Raw genomic sequence first — 20,996 nt, 5'->3', positions numbered from 1 at the left:
ATATTTTTTGATCCACCTCTACACAGACGACACCATTCTGTATACTTCTGGCCCTTCTTTTGTCACTGTGTTAATAAACCTCCAAACGAGCTTCAATGCCATATAACACTCCTTCCGTGGCCTCCAACAGCTTTTAAATGCTAGTAAAACTAAATGCATGCTCTTCAACCGATTTGCTACCCACCATCCAGACAAGTATCACTACTCTGGACGGTTCTGACTTAGAATATGTGGACAACTAAAAATACCTAGGTGTCTGGTTAGACCATAAACTCTCCGTCCAGACTCACATTAAGCATCTACAATCCAAAATTAAATATAGAATCGGCTACCTATTTCGCAGCAAAGCCTCTTTCACTCATGCTGCCAAACATACCCTTGTAAAACTGACTATCCTACCAATCCTTGACTTCGGCGATGTCATTTACAAATAGCCTCCAACAAGCTACTCAGCAAACCATATGCAGTCTATCGCAGTGCCATCCATTTTGTCACTGATGCTCTCGTTGGCTGGCCCTCGCTGCATATTCGTCGCCAAACCCACCCAGGTCATCTATAAGTACATTAGGGCTACTTACCACTGTTTACCAACTGTACAAAGTTTATACCGGTAACTTGCAAAGGAAACCCTAACAGTACAACGGCAAATGTGTCCTTCTGCTGCTTGACAGGCAGAGCCCACAAAGGATGGGAAATTGAAATATATCATTCATACTTGTCAGGTATAGTTCGCTTTTATATCACTCAAATATCCAATTAATGGTGGCCAATATTGATAGATTGCTACCCTCACGCATCTGAAATGACATGATCAATTGATGTTAACTGATCATAAAAAGCATGCTGTATACCTCCTGATGGTTTGTGCAATTGTTTTGCATGGAATAATTGGATATTTGTTGTTCTGACTATGCTCTTTAACAATCCCTTAAACGGCACGCAGTTGTCAATGGTTTTAGCGGCGCTGGGGTTCTCCTTGCCTCTCAGCAGGCAAATCTAACGCTCTGCACCTTATTGTGATGTTTTATTGACAACGACTTATGTAAGAATGCATTTTGTCATTGTTTTTGAACTTTCTCATGTTGAGCAGAGCTGTCTGGACTCTCTGGGGTAGAACTGTTATTCCATTTATGGCTGAGAAACAATCTATAAATGAAGATTAATAGCAAGCAGACTGTGACTAAGCACATACTGTACACACACACACACTACTTCCTGACACACACTTACTGTAGTTCCTAGAAACAAACAGTGCCAGGCCTGTAACTCAGCCTACCATGGGAATAGTGTACAGTACAGTGTACAGTACTTCTGATTTGAGTTAGCGTGGCTGTGATGCGTTTACATCACTGCTGGCACAGATATTCTCATCCCTGGCTGCTCTGCATGTCGATGTCTCAGGCAGGACATGCTGGAGTACTTCCTGTTGTTAACGTGCTGTCTGCTTGATTATCTCTCTTCTCTCCCTTCCTACCCAGAGTGGAGCGGATTCGCTGAGCTACACGGTTAATGGGACATCAGAGAACATTTGAGACAATAAAATAGAGCACAAACAAACTATTGCAATACTGTCCAATGGGGAATAAAATATGTTAAGAAACAGGAAAACAGTCGCTACTTGTTATTTTGGGTTTTTCGTCTTGGTCAGGCCCAAAGATACAGGGCTAAGTTCATACGTGTGCATGCCATGAATCCAAACAGCCAATTTCAGGGAAATGTGTCACAAAACACGAGAGACTTGCATATGTTGCGTGTTTCCTTACATGTAACTAACTAAACCTTATAGTTTGAGGGCTTTTGCTTTTATTTAAGTTTAGCCCTTTTTACACTTTTCAAAAACCTTCAAAACAGAAATTCCCTGCATTAAGAACATGCTTTGCAATAACCAGTTAAGGTATACTTAACTAAGCCTCTGTCAGAAATAGCCAAACAACTGCAGTTTAAGGGGCAAATTAGAGGATGACACATCTCACGTAGCGTTAGCCGCTAACATAGCATTACCATCACTGTCTGAGAGGATGACATAATGACAGACGTGGCTAATAGCAATGTTACTGTCACAGAGGGTAGGGAAAACTAGGGGCTTAGCCACCCCAGTATAAACCATCTGATGTGGTTGCTAATGGTAGCTAGCTGATAAACTTTGAGCTGAAAGGAGGGAAGAAAAAGAGGGGGTTAACCACAAGTATAATTAGTAATACAGTACCAGCCAGTATAACCCACACAAGAGCACAGGGCTTTACAGTAGTAGTCTATCAGTCCTTTCTCTCCATTATAATCCCACTGGTCAGTGATTTAACAGATTGCAGTGCTACTGTGTCAGTGTTCTATGGTAAACAAATAGTTTGGATTCATCATTATGACTTAGGAAACAGACAAGCTGTTCCTGGCTGCCTTTGGCTTATCCCGACTCTGACCAGTCAGCCTTTCCAGATGGCCAACAGCCTCTCCGTTAAATCCTAGCAGTTGATATGACCCAGCCACCAGTTCTCTCATCCACAGTTATTCCTGTCCATGTGACCATGTAACTAAGAGTTTATCTTGGTCAAGTGGTTAGGAAAAACTACTGCCCATCTCAGCGCTTCTGATCACCACAGTCCAGACAGTTACGCCACAGTTCACGCCAGCCCCTGCTCAGATAGGTAAAGTACAAGCCATGGTATTTTCTCAAAGTTAGCCTGGGTTAGTGGCCAACACTACAACATACCTCTCCAAGTCAACATAATAACATATAAACTTGGGCCAGATGTTGTCAGGATTAATCAAAACAGCCAGACCTTTAGGTCAGCTCCAAACAGACACGTAGCCAGACCTCTCCTCACACACAAGCGCACACACACACACACACACATCAGATAAACTCTGAACACATCGCCAAATATAGCTAGCCTAGACACGTTCACGAACACAGAAATGTGTCTCCCACCAACAAACACGACACTATAATTATCCAATTTGTGAGTTGGATTGATAAATCTGTCACCGCACAGAAAGAGAGAAGGGGGAATGTGAGATAGGAAAAAGAGAATGAAAGAGAGGTGGATCAAAGAGAGAATGATATAGACAGAAAGAAACTGTGGGTAAATGTTGAAAAAGAAAAGATAGAAATAGAAAGGGTGAGAAGAAATAGAAGTGAGATAGAGGCAGACTGATGCAGCTGGCCAGACACAAGGCCCCAGTGTGTATGTGTGTATGTCTGTGTGTCTGTCAGTATTTGGTATTTAGAGTGAGTTCACACACAGCTCCTCCAGACATAGACCTCACCCTTATCCTGCCTGGACTGGACTGGCACACACACACAGGGCAGCACATCAGAGAGAGATGGAGGAAAGAAACAAGGAGAGGAGGAAGAGAAAGAGGGTGGAGAGCATGGATAAGATGAAGTGTGAGGTATAGAAAGATGGAGTGATGAAAAGTAAAGAGGGACTGCTGTATTAAGGGTCTTACCCTGGGAGCTGGGGGTCCGTGGTCATCGAGATACGTGGACTCTCCTGTGAAGAAACAGGTATAGATATGTAGAATGTGATAATATTCAGAGGGACTACAGTCCAACAGTCATATTATGACAAATCCACTGGCAGCACAGATTCACAGGCTAGTGAACTCAAGTCAAGAGTGACCAAAGTACTTAATAAATGTCAGACAGACAGGCAGACCACAGGTGTAATAAAAATCTATATCCAGCCACAACAATCTTCAAGAGCCAACTAGAAAAAAAAACGGTCCGTCACGATCCCTCTAAGAAAAACAGAGCAGCCTTCACATCCACATAAGGTGTGGGAATGTCGTCATGAGCGAGTTACAGTGGTTCCTCCTTTAAAAGTTGTGTCATACTGCGGCACACCCTGCGTGCTGCTGCAGCATTCTGTGGCACGTCATTTAATTCTCAGCCATTTCTGTTACTGCAAGTTATTGCTAGTTTGACCAGCAGAGTTCATCTTTGAGAAGCATTTGATAGTATTCCGTATTGGCATTACCAGATAATTTAAAACCTTTTTTGTAATAGTATATGGCTTATTTCATTTGATTAATATTATGGTGTTTCCATTCAGAGAAAAATTGTCAGTCTGAGCGCACACTGGACATTCGGACCAAGGAGTAGGGTTGATTTGAGCATTCTGGCCTTACGACGGCAGTCAAGCACCCAAGCTAACGGTGCTTCGACGGTGGCTGTTGTCTATGTGTGCAGAGGGTCCCTGGTCCAGGTAGGGGCGAGGAGAGGGACGGAAGCAAAACTGTTACACAGGCACCATTGTAATCGATCGCAAGACCAAGGTTTTTATTTTTTCCCTACTTTTTTTATTACGTAGACATAAGCACAGTTGACACCATCGAGGTGCGGATGTTAACTTTCTACACAAGTTGTTTTTTTCCAGTTTCGTCCGACAAACATATTGTAGTGGTAAAATAAAAAGGGATACATTTTTTTAGAATTCTAAGCATCACTCCAGTCAAAACAGACTCTGCGAACGTTCGATTCCATTAATTTGCTTTGGGCTCGTGCTAGTGTTCCAGTTTAGCCAACGTTCTTAAGCCGTTTTTCAGCCTTGGGTGAATTTTGACTCGTTCTATTGTCCAGCATATAGATTTCCAGAGCGAATTTACGAAAGCACCCGAATGTCCATTGAGAAAGCACAACGACCATTTAGTTAAGCTAAGAATGACGGGAATAATCAAGTCATTAAACGTTGGATAGTTAGCCTATAGTTAATATACTGGCAAGTTTGATGTATAACTACTAACGTTAGGTAGCTAGCTAACATACCGGTACATACTGCTGTAATGATATGCTATGTGGTTTGTAAGGACAGCGTAGCTAACAAATTGTCAGCCAACATAGTGTAAGGTAGAAATAGAAGGTAACGTCATGATTTCCCTGGGGGTTAGCCTTGCAATAACCAAGTGGTGAGACACATAGCCCTCTATATTTAAATGTTTCAGGTACACTCCGATAGGTGTCTGTGTCACATACAGTCTCTTCTATTGACATTATCTTCTATTGTTTGTCCTCGTGTCTGTTTTTCAGCATAAAGTATTCTGTAGCCACTTAGTGTGGACACCAGGTGAGACCACACACACACACAAACACTCTCTTCTTCATTTTATCCCTCTCCCCTTTCTCCCTAAATCCTTTAGGTTATTTCAGCTGTTTTGGTGAACCCCTCCCGCATCTGAACTGGCTGACACAGAGGGCACAGCATGATCATAGGTGAGATGTCACTTGGTCGGGTCAACAGGAAGTATTATTAAAGAGATGCTTTACATTGAAATACAGACAGAGATGTAATAGTCCCAGAGTTAATGAGCCAAGGTCAGTTTTGCATTTAACCTCCTGATGATTATGATGACTGACCGCGTTAGAATGAAAAAAACAAGGCTTAATCATGCTCTCTCTCTATCCATCGGTCTCTCGTCTGCAGGTATGTTTTCATGTGAGAGAGGAAGCCAGTCCCGTCATCGCCACCTCACCCGCTCTTAAGATAACTTTCGATCCAGCTGGGGGCCCAAGGCTGGTTAGGAGACACCGCAATTGTGATGAACTGAGAGAATATTAGGGTAGCACTGTAATTCATGAATCATATGCTGTCTACCGCTGTTCTTACCTCTTTCTCTTTCTGTCTTCAACACCTCTCTCCCCACCTTGTCTTTCTTCCTCGTTTTATAATGCACACCATATGTGCATTTAAGTACAGTTTGAACTTGTATTTATAATATTACAATTATCATAATTATAATGCATTTATGTATTTATAACACCTGGATAATGAACTTCTTTCAATAAAGTGTTCACATTCTCCACTGGTTGAAATTATCTCATTGAAATACTATCCTGTGTCCTCAGATTAATGCAGATGAAGTGAGTTAGATATGCATAGTTTTTTTATATATATATGAATTACAAATCAATCATGTTTCTAGTCTAGTCACAATATAGTCACAATGTGTAATCATTGATGTCCCAGGAACAGGAGTGGTAAACACTGTTGAAGTGTATAATTGCAATACATACATGCAGACACAGCATCATTCAAATAATGGAGTTTGATATGACTGAAAAATAATGTCTCAGAGATTCACACCTGAACCGCACCTTTAGTTGCTAAGGAAGAGTACATGTACAGGCTACAATGTGGGAATCTCATGCATGGTAATAACTACTGTATATAGGACTTGCATCCTTGGCACAATAAAGTTATTATATTCTACTCTATCCATAGGCTTCATTAATGCCATTCAGACTTGAAGTTGATACAACAACTATGATAGCCGAGGTTCATAGATTGGTATGAATATTAGTTCAGAACCTAACGTTTTAGGGTCCATACATAGATCGGCTACATACTGTAGCTAGCTACACATCCATAGGCATACAGTTAAATAGTTAGCTAGCTATGTTACTTCAGCTGTATTTCAAGGCAAGCTTACACAAATGTACATTCAATTTGCAGTAAATGCTTTAGCTAGTTAGATTCTTTACATCTACTGTTTCACAAGACAACAGCCTGGTTTGCTGGTTTTCTCAGGAGTCCCTAAAACATTAAACAATAAGAATTACAAATTCATTCTCCTTACACTAACGTAAACTCATGTAAACTCGTACATCACCCTGGTCCGTACAATTGCCCTTATTTTAGCCCCCCAAAAACGTATTCCTTACAGATCAACTGTAATGTCAATACCATTGTAAAGCGCAATTTCTCCCCTTTCCAACATTATCAATTACATGACCTAAATGCTGCCCGTTTCTGCATAATTCAAGCGGGCAATGAGCCCCGTCGGGTCTTTTTAAAAATGGCGGGTGGGGAAGCGAAACTAATGCGTGATAGTGAGAAGGAGAGATGTGTGTGGAAAAATTGCTTTTTTTCACTCGATCTGTCCAACTTATCACCTTATCGCCTCTAAAATGTAAATAAAACACTATGAAGAGTTTATATAATGTGTCATTACATACCTATTAGAAGGTTTGTGTCAAATTTGAATCTGGTTTTTAGGGTGGTGCTAAAGTGAACTTAGAAGTAAACAGCGGCTTTGAGAATGATGATCACATGCAATGATGACGCAAAAAATGACTAGGTATCCCCCCCTTACCCCCGTTACTGTCCATTTCTTGTTTTTAAACGATGAGAGAAGTGCTACACCTGGTGGAGAGAGATTGTAAAACATAAATAGTTGCTTTATGCGTGCTGTACGTTACGACATGACACGTCACGATGTAACGGAGGGTCAGTTTTTTCAACTTTTCTCCAATACTATAGAGCCATTACCATGTTAATCAACGCTTGAATAGAAAACTAGTTCACACCCCCAATTTTGAAGTCAACATAGTCGCTACAGTCCCATTAGTTTTCTTTGTAGCCTCGTTTGAATGGTGCGGTTGCGCACATTTGTACGGAATGGGGTGAGTTTACATTAGCTAGCTGGCTATTGTTAGCTAGCCAGATAACTTAAATAGCAATTTTCGTAAATGAACATTATGACCAAAAAATATGCACAAATGTTTGTCTCTACATTAACTAATATATTCCTCTCAATTGTACATTTTTGGCTTGACTCGTTATGACGTTATAACAACCTACGTCTGGTTCCACCATAATGTTTTGTTAGCCATCTTTGTTGAAGAACGTCACAAAGGCAAGGGTGGCTCGCGTCAAAATTCATCATTGGAACCACTCGATATGATTGGTTACATAAAAACCTTGGCACCCAAATGCATAATGAGTGCTCTAACTCCCCCTTGTGGTGGTCTGGAGCAATGAAGCTGTGACGCTGGGTACCTCTAAGTCCAGTGGTGCAAGCTCGCAACTTTTAAAGGAGGAACCACTATACAGCCCATTTATATAGTATCTGCCAGTGCGGAGCTATTTAATCTTGGACAAAGATCTCATATAACGCTGTGTACTACTCCCTTCACAGAACAGCTCAAACCGGCTCTAACCAGAATAGAAAGAAGAGTGGGAGACCCCGGTGCACAACTGAGCAAGAGGACACGTCGACTGGAGTGTCTACTTTGAGAAACATACGCTTCACAAGTCCTCAACTGGCAGCTTCATTAAATAGCACCCGCAAAACACCAGTCTCAACATCAACAGTGAAGTTGCGACTCCGGGATGCTGGCCTTCTAGGCAGAGTTCCTATGTCCAGTGTCTGTGTTATTTTCCCAATCTTAATCTTTTCTTTTTATTGGCCAGTCTAAGATATGGCATTTTTGTTGGAACTCTGCCTAGAAGGCCAGCATCCCGGAGTTGCCACTTCACTGTTGACGTTGAGTCCGGTGTGTATATACTGTATGTATGTGTAGTTGAAGTCGGAAGTTTACATACACCTTAGCAAAATGCATTTAAACTCAGTGTTTCACAATTCCTGACATTTAATCCTAGTAAAAAATTCCATGTCTTAGGTCAGTTAGGATCACCCCTTTATTTTAAGAATGTGAAATGTCAGAATAATAGTCTTGGGCGCCCAATTTTTCAGTTTTTGATTTGTTAAAAAAGTTTGAAATATCCAATAAATGTCGTTCCACTTCATGATTGTGTCCCACTTGTTGTTGATTCTTCACAAAAAAAATACAGATTTATATCTTTATGTTTGAAGCCTGAAATGTTGCAAAAGGTCGCAAAGTTCAAGGGGGCCGAATACTTTCGCAAGGCACTGTATGGAGACAGCTGCACTGTGCACACACCCTCAGGTGTGTCTGCTGCACACACACACACACATGCATTCCTGCTGAGGAATGCTGTGGGAGGCTTGTCGTGCAGAGGTATCTGAGGTCATTCCAGGGCGGGGAAACGAGAGATAGATCCTCCCTGTCGTTCAACTTCAGGGCCGACCCCCTTTGTGTGTTTTTCATTTGCTCTGTGCATCGGGATTGGAACTAATTTCTTCCAGGGCACATGCTCGTAAAAACAGACAGCTGCCATCCACCCACACCACCCACAACGACAGGAGCGGTGGAATCTACTGAGCCTCCATGGAGTTACGTGTTCTTCTTTAGTCCCATGTTCATTGTCACCTAAATCAGAGCCATTTTGGCTGCATTCACAACTGAACACAGCCCACACAGACTTAAACTATGGTTGGATTCTTTGGTTTCATGCTATGGATATAAGTTCTATGGCTGTTTGGAGTAGAAACATCTATGGTATACATCCTCTCACACTGGAGCCATGATGGTCTTTGATGAACAGCCAGCCCTCTTTCTTATATGACACTCAATAATTGAGGCCAATTTACAGAGGTCATGGATAACAGTGATTAAAGAAGGGGAGAGATTACATGGAGGGGGAAGGGAGGGAGATATGGGGGAGGAAGGGGGAGATGGGGGAGGAAGGTAGAGATGGGAGAGATGGGGGAGGAAAGGCGAGATGGTAGAGATGTAGAGAAACAGGAGGTGAGAGAGATGGGGGAGGGAGGGGGAGATGGGAGAGATGGGGGAGGAAAGGCGAGATGGGAGAGATGGAGAGAAACAGGTGGGAGAGATGGGGGAGGAAGGGGGAGAAAGGTAAAGATTGGAGAGATGGGAGAGAACAGGAGAAGGAAGAGGGAGATGGGGAAGAAGGGAGAGATGAAGAAGGAAGGTAGAGAAGGCAGAGATGGGGGTGAACATGAGGCATGGGGGAGGAAGGGAGAGATGGGGGAGAAGGGCTTGGGTTCACACAGGAAGAGAGGTTGATGTTCCTTGACCCTCAGATAACACCTTCAACTGACTCACAGCCAGGGTTTACAGGGAGGTGAGTGTAGCTGTCTCTCTCTTTCTGTGTGTTTGTGTGGCCAATGGGTTAATAGGAGTCATGTGTCATGGGACACATGGTAGTGCTACTGGATGAGATACAGATGAAGGTTGCAGCACGGTAGGAGGTGCCATCAAACCTAACTGTTATTTTTCTCATTAGCTACCCATATGTAGTTTATATGTTTACTCATCAGAAAATATCAAGCTAGATTAATTAATGTGGGTGTATAAATACAATAAATAGATTGAAATAGAGCATTCCATTTTGTAAAAGAAAACAAAGACCCTGATACGAAACATCTACACAAACTATGGAAAACTCACACACCAAATCTCAGTCTTAGCAACAAACATTCCCAAATTCTCAATAGCTTTTCTATATATCCAAGATGGCGTAGCAGTGGGGAAGTCTGTTTTGATTGTCTTGTCCCGTCCCTTGTATATATCTTTTTTTCTTCTTATATATTTGGTATATGTTTGTATTTTTTTTAAATCTAATTTTCCATCTACGGACTGAACATACTCTCCTGCAACCCGCCTTACCCAATGTGGTATGGATCTGCTATATTTACACTTTTTAACTGGCACCCCCTTCTGAAGCTAGCCAGCTAACTAGCTACTAGTTAGCCTGGAGCTAGCCTCAAACTAGGTCCATCTCCCGGCTAGCTGAAGAGATTCCATCAAGCAATCCCTGGGCTTCAATTACCTTTTTTTTTTTTCATCCAACTTCTTGTGGGAAGCTTGTGGAAGGCTACCCGAAACGTTTGACCCAAGTTAAACAATTTAAAGGAAATGCTACCAAATACTAATTGAGTGTATGTAAACTTCTGACCCACTGGGAATGTGATGAAATAAATAAAAGCTGAAATAAATCATTATCTCTACTACTATTCTGACATTTCACATTCTTAAAATAAAGTAGTGATCCTAACTGACCTACGACAGGAGTTTTTCAAAACTGCGATTAAATCTATTTGGCTAAGGTGTATGTAAACTTCCGACTTCACTTTATCACTCCAGTATTATTGCTAAATTGTAATTATTTTTGCCTCTAGGGCCTATTTATTGACTACCTCCCTACTCTTCTACATTTGGACACACTGTACATAGATGTTTCTATGAATCTTGTATTTTGTGTTATTGACTGTATATTTGTTTATGTGTAACTCTGTGTTGTTGTTTTTGTCGCACTGCTTTGCTTTATAGGTCGCAGGTCGCAGTTGTAAATGAGAACTTGTTCTCAAGAGGCCTACCTGGTTAAATAAAAGGTGAAAAATATTTTTTATGTAAATAAAATAAAAAGCTTTGCCAATGCAGTGTATTGAAAGCTATCCAAACAATGTGCATCACGGTCTACTAAAGTTAAACATCCATCCATACCAAGACGCAGACGTCAAGGTGACCCAGCATGGATCCACAAGGCCCAGTGCCCAGCCGATCCTTCCCCAGCCAGCAACAACCCAAGCGACACAGGAGCAGAATTCAACATGTAGCACTGGTATGTTTGCTGAGAGAGAGAGACTCTGGGGTAATGGGATCCAGTCTGGGCTGTGGATGGTTAACATGGTCAAAAATATACAAATAGAGGGAAAAAGAGAGGGAAAGGGAAGAGAAGAGAGAGGGGGAGTGAGAGACATACTACATGGTGAGATACTATACTCGGGAAAAAAAGAAACGTCCCTTTTTCAGGACCCTGTCTTTCAAAGATAATTCGTAAAAATCCAAATAACTTCACATATCATCATTGTAAAGGGTTTAAACTCTGTTTCCCATGCTTTTTCAATGAACCATAAACAATCAATGAACATGTACCTGTGGAGCGGTCGATAAGACACTAACAGTTTACAGACGGTAGGCAATTAAGGTCACAGTTATGAAAACTTAGGACACTAAAGAGGCCTTTCTAAGGACTCTGAAAAACACCAAAAGAAAGATGTCCAGGGTCCCTGCTCATCTGCGTGAACGTGCCTTAGACATGCTGCAAGGAGGCATGAGGACTGCAGATGTGGCCAGGGCAATAAATTGCAATGTCCGTACTGTGAGACGCGTAAGACAGGGCTACAGGGAGACAGGACAGACAGCCGATCGTCCTCGCAGTGGCAGACCACGTATAACAACACCTGCACAGGATTGGTACAGCCGAACATCACACCTGCGGGACAGATACAGGATGAAAACAACAACTGCCCGAGTTAGACCAGGAATTCACAATCCCTCCATCCGTGCTCAGACTGTCCGCAATAGGCTGAGAGAGGCTGGACTGAGGGCTTGTAGGCCTGTTGTAAGGTAGATCCTCACCAGACATCACCGGCAACAACGTTGCCTATGGGCACAAACCCACCGTCGCTGGACCAGACATGACTGGCAAAAAGTGCTCTTCACTGGCGAGTCACATGGTGTGCGTATTTATCGCTGAAGGAATGAGCGTTACACCGAGGCCTGTACTCTGGAGCGGGATCGAGTTGGAGGTGGAGGGTCCGTCATGGTGTGGGGCGATGTGTTACAGCATCATCGGACTGAGCTTGTTGTCATTGCAGGCAACCTCAACACTGTGCTTTACAGGGAAGACATCCTCCTCCCCCATGTGGTACCCTTCCTGCAGGCTCATCCTGACATGACCCTCCAGAATGACAATGCCACCAGCCACACTGCTCGTTCTGTGCGTGATTTCCTGCAATATAGGAATGTCAGTGTTCTGGCATGTCCAGCGCAGAGCCCGGATCTCAATCCCATTGAGCACGTCTGGGACCTGTTGGATCAGAGGGTGAGTGCTAGGGCCATTTCCCCCAGAAATGTCCGGGAACTTGCAGGTGCCTTGGTGGAAGAGTGGGGTAACATCTCAAAAGCAAGAACTGGCAAATCTGGTGCAGTCCATGAGGAGGAGATAAACTGTAGTACTTAATGCAGCTGGTGGCCATACCAGATACTGACCATTACTTTTGATTTTGACCCTGCCTTTGTTCAGGGACACATTATTCCATTTCTGTTAGTCACAGTTGTTGAATCTTAATATGTTCATACAAATATCTAAATCAAATCACATTTTATTCGTCACATATACATGGTTAGCAGATGTTTTGCGAGTGTAGCGAAATGCTTGTGCTTCTAGTTCGGACAATGCCGTAATAACCAACGAGTAATCTAACCTAACAATTTCACAACAGCTACCTTATACACACAAGTGTAAAGGGATGAAGAATATGTACATAAAGATATATGGTATCGAGTACAGTATATACATATGAGATGAGTAATGTAGGGTATGTAAACATTATATTATGTGGCATTGTTTAAAGTGGCTAGTGATACATTTTTTACATGTAAGGCAGCAGCCACTCAATGTTGGTGGTGGCTGTTTAACAGTCTAAGGCCTTAAGATATAAACTGTTTTTAAGTCTCTCGGTCCCTGGATTGATGCACCTGTACGTACCTTGCCTTCTGGATGATAGCGGGGTGAACAGGCAGTGGCTCAGGTGGTTGTTGTCCTTGATGATCTTTATGGCCTTCCTGTGACATCGCGTGGTGTCGGTGTCCTGGAGGGCAGGTAGTTTGCCCCCGGTGATGCGTTGTGCAGACCTCACTACCCTCAACCCTTACGGTTGTGGGTGGAGCAGTTGCCGTACCAGGTGATACAGCCCGACAGGATGCTCTCAATTGCGCATCTGTAAAGGTTTGTGAGTGCTTTTGGTGACAAGCCAAATTTCTTCAGTCTCCTGAGATTGAAGAGGCGCTGCTGCGCCTTCTTCACCACTGTCTGTGTGTGTGGACCAATTCAGTTTGTCCGTGATGTGTACGCCGAGGAACTTAAAACTTTCTACCCTCTCCACTACTGTCCCGTCGATATGGATAGGGGGGTGCTCCTTCTGCTTTTTCCTCTGCTGGTAACCAGCTGTCTACCACTGTAGTGTCGTCTGCAAGCTTGATGATTGAGTTGGAGGCGTGCATGGCCATGCAGTCGTGGGTGAACAGGGAGTACAGGAGAGGGCTCAGAACGCACCCTTGTGGGAGCCCAGTGTTGAGGATCAGCGGGGTGCAGATGTTGTTACCTACCCTCACCACCTGGGGGCGGCCCGTCAGGAAGTCTAGTACCCAGTTGCACAGGGCGGGGTCGAGACCCAGGGTCTTGAGCTTGATGACGAGTTTGGAGGGTGCTATGGTGTTAAATGCTGAGCTGTAGTCGATGAACAGCATTCTCACATCGGTATTCCTCTTGTCCAGATGGGTTAGGGCCGTGTGCAGTGTGGTTGAGATTGCGTCGTCCAATTGGGGCGGTAAGCAAATTGGAGTGGGTCTAGGGTGTCAGGTAGGGTGGAGGTGATATGATCTTTGACTAGTCTCTCAAAGCACTTCATGATGACGGAAGTGAGTGCTACGGGATGGTAGTCGTTTAGCTCAGTTACCTTAGCTTTCTTTGGAACAGGAACAATGGTGGCCCTCTTGAAGCATGTGGGAACAGCAGACTGGGATAAGGTTTGATTGAATATGTCCGTAAACACACCAGCCAGCTGGTCTGCGCATGCTCTGAGGACGGGGCTGGAGATGCCGTCTGAGCCTGCAGCCTTGCGAGGGTTAACAAGTTTAAATGTTTTACTCACGTCGGCTGGAGTGAAGGAGAATCCGCAGGTTTTGGTAGCGGGCTGTGTCAGTGGCACTGTATTGTCCTCAAAGCGAGCAAAGAAGTTGTTTAGTCTGTCTGGGAGAAAGACATCCTGGTCCACAACGGGGCTGGTTTTCTTTTTGTAATCCGTGATAGACTGTAGAACCTGCCACATACCCCTTTAAATGTGTTGAAAATATACACAGTTGACAGTGAGAGGGCGTTTCTTTTATTGCTGAGTTTACATGTTTACAAGTTTACACAGTACTTGTACTTGGACACCTGCTTGTCGAACATCAACAAATCATGGGCATTCATACTGTATAGTGTATTTGATTTCTCCGAAAGCCTTTGATCGCAAGTCATGAATACAGCATTAAACAACACACAGACACACATACTAGAGGTCGACCGATTAATCGGAATAGCCAATTAATTAGGGCTGATTTCAAGTTTTCATAACAATCGGAAATCTGATTATTTATTTATTATTTTTTTTCCTTCTTTTTATTTACACCTTTATTTAATCTTTATTTAACTAGGCAAGTCAGTTAAGAACACGTTCTTATTTTCAATGACGTTCTAGGAACGGTGGGTTAACTGCCTCGTCCAGGGGCAGAACGACAGATTTTCACCTTGTCAGCTCGGGGGATCCAATCTTGCAACCTTACAGTTAACTAGTCCAACGCAATAACGACCTGCCTCTCTCTTGTTGCACTCCACAAGGAGACTGCCTGTTACGCAAATGCAGTAAGTCAAGGTAAGTTGCTAGCTATCATTAAACTTATCTTATAAAAAACAATCAATCATAATCACTAGTTAACTACACACGGTTGATGATATTACTAGATATTATCTAGCGTGTCCTGTGTTGCATATAATCTGACTGAGCATACAAGCATACAAGTATCTAAGTATCTGATTGAGCGGTGGTAGGCAGAAGCAGGCGCGTAAACATTCATTCAAACAGCACTTTTGTGCGTTTTGCCAGCAGCTCTTCATTGTGCATCAAGCATTGCGCTGTTTTTGACTTCAAACCTATCAACTCCCGAGATGAGGCTGGTGTGACCGAAGTGAAATGGCTGGCTAGTTAGCGCGTGCTAATATCATTTCAAACTTCACTCGCTGTGAGCCTTGGAGTGGTTGTTCCCCTTGCTCTGCATGGGTAACGCTGCTTCGATGTGGTGGCTGTTGTCGTTGTGTTGCTGGTTCGAGCCCAGGGAGGAGCGAGGAGAGGGACTGGAAATACTAAAGTGCCTATAAGAACATCCAATAGTCAAAAGTTAATGAAATACAAATGGTATAGAGGGAAATAGTCCTATAATAACTACAACCTAAAACTTCTTACCTGGGAATATTGAAGACTCATGTTAAAAGGAACCACCAACTTTCATATGTTCTCATGTTCTGAGCAAGGAACTGAAACGTTAGCATTCTTACATAGCACATATTGCACTTTTACGTTCTCCTCCAACACTTTGTTTTTGCATTATTTAAACCAAATTGAACATGTTTCATTATCTACTTGAGGCTAAATTGATTTTATTGATGTATTATATTAAGTAAAAATAAGTGTTAATTCAGTATTGTTGTAATTGTCATTATTAAAAATAACATTTTTAATTTTTTAAATCGGCCGATTAATCGGTAGTGGCTTTTTTGGTCCTCCAATAATCGGTATCGGTATCGGCGTTGAAAAAAAATCATAAATCGGCCGACATCTAACACATACACCAAAAGAGCTTGGATTGGGGCTTCTGTCACTTGCTCACTCTAAAATTCACAAGCTTGGACAACCTGAATAAAACAATAACTATAAACAATAGTTATTTCCCAGGTGCCAGTTTGTTAATGCATTCAGCAATGCTAAACATCGACGTAAGCTGGCTTAATCAGAACCTGACAAATACCATGCATCAAAAGTTTATGTTAAGGAGAGTGTATTCAGGAGAGAGGACAATCCTTCCCTGAGGCAGACCCAAACAATCCCTCTAGGTGCTGGAATTTTCTCTTTGGGGTTCCTGGCCCCAGTCAGGAATACTGGAGTGAGTTTGGGAATTTCATAAACATGTACTTAACGGCATACACCAGTTTATTTGCTTTGTGAAATTGGGGACATAGCTAAGTATGGCGCAGGAAGGAAGGCATCCTGAAATAGACCAAAGTGGGAGACGAAACCATACAGGAATGGAATGGCTGCTGGGACACCGGCTAGCTAGAGAACAGACACAAAACTGAGGTTAACAATCTTTACTTTAGGATCCAATCTGCAGTCACTGTCTGGAGTGCCACATAGGAGAACATTCCAGAACTCTGAAGCCATGGCACATTCCAGAAGCATGCTGCACTGCACTGTCTCCAAGATTCCTGCAATGCTGCAACCAAGATCTATGGCTGTGTGTGTGTGTGTGTGTCAGCGATGGTTGACAGGAGGCTGTACCTGTCATTTAATTAACTCTCTGTCTCACACACACACACACACACACACACACACACACGGCCCCAATGTAAAGCATCAGTGCGGATCCTATATAAACTGTATATAGGCTTCTAGGGCATGTTAGATCACTGAATCACTGCAGTCAGCTCTAGCAGTATAAAACACATCCAGTTAAACACACATACCTATGCTTACATTTTATAACCCTCAGTGAACATGTGTGGCTAGTATATGTTTTCTTGACGTTTTATATTGCAAGGTTATTTGGTTGCGCGACATCCAAAATATTGGTTGGTGGGGGTTTGTAGTGTGTGTGTGTGTGTGTGTGTGTGTAGGAGTGTGTTAATTAGCGTTCATTTGTGTGGGTGGTGTTAAATCAGTGTATTTGAGTATGTATATGTGTATGAGTGTGTGCATGTGTTAGTCTCTCGAGCCAGCTGTCTTAAACTGAAGCGTTCAAAAATTGCGAAAGTAAGCCGTCTCGCTCGAGAGACGTACACATGGACACACAGATACACACACTCAAATACACTGATTTAACTCACGTACAAGTTCCGGAGTAGGAGTCGAAAATGGGAAGTGTGTATAGAATTCTGGCATCACTGGCTTTCCGCTTATTGCCCTAGCTTAAACACCCCCCGGACAAAGAGAGGAACTAGTAGCTAGCAAGATAGACATCACAAAGGTTGTTTTTAATACCTGCATTTTGCAAGTGGCTAGGGTTTCAGTAATGACTGGCTATGCCATGTTATAACCTCTGTATGTACTGTATGTGTGTATGCATGTTTCCCAGACTGGCTGTGGGTTTGTTGTAATTTGTATATTGATAATCCTCAGACTTGCTGAGGGTTTGGGGACAGTGTGAGCCTGTACCTGCTGTTCTGGTTACCTGATTATGTCATGTTATAACTTCTGTATGTATGCTACCCAGACTGGCTGTGGATCAGATCAGTGTTATGCTGAATATGAGGATGGAGGTTGTGGAGGTGTTATATTATGCAAATGCAGGTTTTAATAATAAAGATCTTTCAAAATGTCAGATCCAGTCTGAAAACTGTCCCATAGACATCTACATGTCCTTTCACTGTTTACAGAATGCCAGCTATCCAGATTTATGCTACAATAATTGTTCCACTGCACCAGGGGACTGAAAATGATAAAAAAAAGAGACATCTTCACTCAATTTCACATGCCATGTTTGCTCCATGCACCATTATATCATCCTGTACAAGAACGTGATTTTTGTACATGCTCTCTGTTGTATTTGATCATGGATGTCAAACTCAATTCCTGGAGGGCCATGTGTCTGCTGTTTTAGGCTATTTCTTTTCAATTTGAATCCAATCAAACTTCCCGCACCGTCTTCTTATTTCACAAATGCTCAGCATTGAAGAAATGTTACATTTTCTCTCATCGATAACTATCAGGAAGCCTGACAGAACAGGCTGAGTAGGCGGGGAGTTTATATTCATGAGCGTGTCTTGACTGACAGTTGTTTAAAACACCATTGTGGTCGTTGCCAGGTAACACGGTAAACAATGGGCCACATGTCATTCCGAGCCTAAACAGTATGACTCCAAACATTTTCTCTGCAAAATGTTCTCATGGTCAACAGAGCTGATCATGAACTGTTGGATATCAGACAAAGAGCATCAATACACAATTGCGTTTCAATTTTTTCGTAAATAATTACAGAATACAGTTCACTGATACACTTCTTCACAATGATTAGTAAAGCTTGAGTCACTTTAGAAGCTTAGACACAAGGGAATGTACATGAAAACAGCATAAAATAAGTGTATTGGACAATTTATTGGTGCCTCTGCATTAGCATAATACACTGAATAAAAATATAAATGCAACATGTAAAGTTTTGGTCCCATGTTTCATGAGCTGAAATAAACTCTCCCATAAATTTTCCATAATTACAAAAATCGTATTTCTCTCGAAATTTTGTGCAGCAATTTTTGTTTAATCCCTGGTATAGTATTTCTCTTTTTCCAAGATAATCCATCCACCTGCCAGGTGTAGCATATCAAGAAGCTGATTAAACAGCATGATTATTACACAGGTGCTGGGGTCAATAAAAGGCCACTAAAATGTGCAGTTTTGTCACACACCACAGTGCAATTGGCATGCTGACTTCAGAAATGTCCACCAGAGCTGTTGCCAGAGAATTGAATGTTTATTTCTCTACCATAAGCTGCCTCCAATGTCATTTTTGAGAATTTGGCAGTACATGTACGTCAAACTGGCCGCATAACAATTTCTTAATTTGTAAATCGGGAGGTGCCGGAACTAAAAGTGAGTGCAAGAGGGGGTTCACCTGGAGCTCTGAGGTACGGGAACCAATAAATAAAAAAAACATATTTATTATAAATAATTGCATGCATGTCATCACATTTGCATAGTGGCTTAGAGCCGTAGAGTACAGGCATGTCACGCCCTGGTCTTAATATTTTGTGTTTTCTTTATTATTTTGGTCAGGCCAGGGTGTGACATGGGTTTATTTATGTGGTGTGTTTTGTCTTGGGGTTTTCGTAGGTATTGGGATTGTGGTTTAGTGGGGTTCTCTAGCAAAGTCTATGGCTGTCTGGAGTGGTTCTCAATCAGAGGCAGGTGTTTATCGTTGTCTCTGATTGGGAACCATATTTAGGAAGCCATATTCTTTGAGTGTTTCGTGGGTGATTGTTCCTGTCTCTGTGTTTGTTTGCACCAGATAGGCTGTATAGGTTTTCATGTTGCGTTTGTTGTTTTTGTATTGTTTGTTTTTTCTTCATCATTAAACATGTTTCAAGAATACCACGCTGCATTTTGGTCCGACTCTCCTTCACCACAAGAAAACCGTAACAAGGCACTAACAGAATTTGCACACATGGGGAACATTTTAGTAGCCTAGGGTCCAGTAAAAATGTGGCCATTTATAAACGCATTTCATGTAATTCTACATAATTTTACATGACTGATCGCTTTGGATTATTTTATAATACGCACAAACGATCGAAATGACAGGCTACTTGGACACTGAAAAACGGAAAATCTGACATCAATAAAAGCGACCTTGAATCCATCAATAGCATAGGCCAAGGTGTGGAGACACATACAGTGGATTCGAAAAGTATTCAGGCCCCTTCACATGTTGATAAGTTAGTCTTATTCTAAAATGGATTTAAAAAATAACACATCCTCATCAATCTACACACAACACCACATAATGACAAAGAGAAAACAGCTTTTTAGAATGTTGGCAACTTGGAGTCCACTTGTAGTAAATTCAACTGATTGGACATGATTTGGAAAGGCACACACCTGTCTATATAAGGTCCCACAGTTGACAGTGCATGTCAAAGCAAAAACCAAGCCATGAGGTCAAAGGAATTGTCGAAGAGCTCCAAGACAGGATTGTGTCGAAGCACAGATCTGGGGAAGGGTACCAACTTGGCTTCAGTCACCCCAAGATTGAAGCGGGAGACATATCCAGCTATGGCGTCCTCCTTGTCAGGCCTCTAACACTGGGCAGCCATTGCTACCATTGGCGTATTACATTTTCGGCTTTATGTAACGTTGCATAAAGCTGGAAGTAAATTATTGGTAATGTCTGCCTCCCGAATCCAAGTGTTTGACACCAGTAACTTTATGATCAAACTTTATTTATGTTTCAGCTACAGTCATTTTTCATACTTGTCCACCCTACTTTGAACTGGTTTCATCGAAAATATCATCCAATTTGACGAAATACATGATTTTCACTGTTTGGGAGAGGTGAGAGGAGTTCCTAACTAATCAATGTCTACTTCAAGCCTTGTCAAAATTAGGGGGCAGGAAAGAAACTTGCAACTGAGCATATGTAGTACTGTACCTAGCTACAGTAGAATGCAAGGGTGATTGACATTGGTTTATATAAACAGAGGGCATCCAAGAAGAAACAATAACTTCAGTTGAACGTAAGGGAAAGGATTATACTCTAGTAGAGTTAACTAACTAGCTAATTGATAACCAAAACATACATAGCTAGCTGATTACGAAAGGGTAGTGAGCATTTGATTTACACAACATTCCTACCACTTTGAAAATATGTTTTCTTGTGAAACAAAAAAGAAATTAGACAAAACAACTGAAAACTTGAGCGTGCATAACTATTCACCCCCCACAAAGGCAATACTTTGTAGATCCACCTTTTGCATCAATTACAGCTGAAAGTCTCTTGGGGTATGTATCTATAAGCTTGG

The 20,996-nt window shown here is 42.2% G+C and overlaps 1 protein-coding gene across 1 annotated transcript in view; it reads right to left on the bottom strand.

Annotated features, from left to right (window-relative positions):
• Nucleotides 1-20,996, bottom strand: part of usta (uronyl 2-sulfotransferase a) — a 153,046-nt gene that overhangs the window by 35,531 nt on the left and 96,519 nt on the right. The window contains exon 2 of the mRNA XM_021612555.2: nucleotides 3,448-3,491. Within this exon, the coding sequence (XP_021468230.1) occupies nucleotides 3,448-3,491 (44 nt within the window). The remainder of the gene's footprint in view (nucleotides 1-3,447; nucleotides 3,492-20,996) is intronic.

Source organism: Oncorhynchus mykiss, chromosome 8 (assembly GCF_013265735.2).
Source record: "Oncorhynchus mykiss isolate Arlee chromosome 8, USDA_OmykA_1.1, whole genome shotgun sequence".
NCBI lineage: Eukaryota > Metazoa > Chordata > Actinopteri > Salmoniformes > Salmonidae > Oncorhynchus > Oncorhynchus mykiss.
This window is presented reverse-complemented; position numbering and strand designations above follow the sequence as displayed.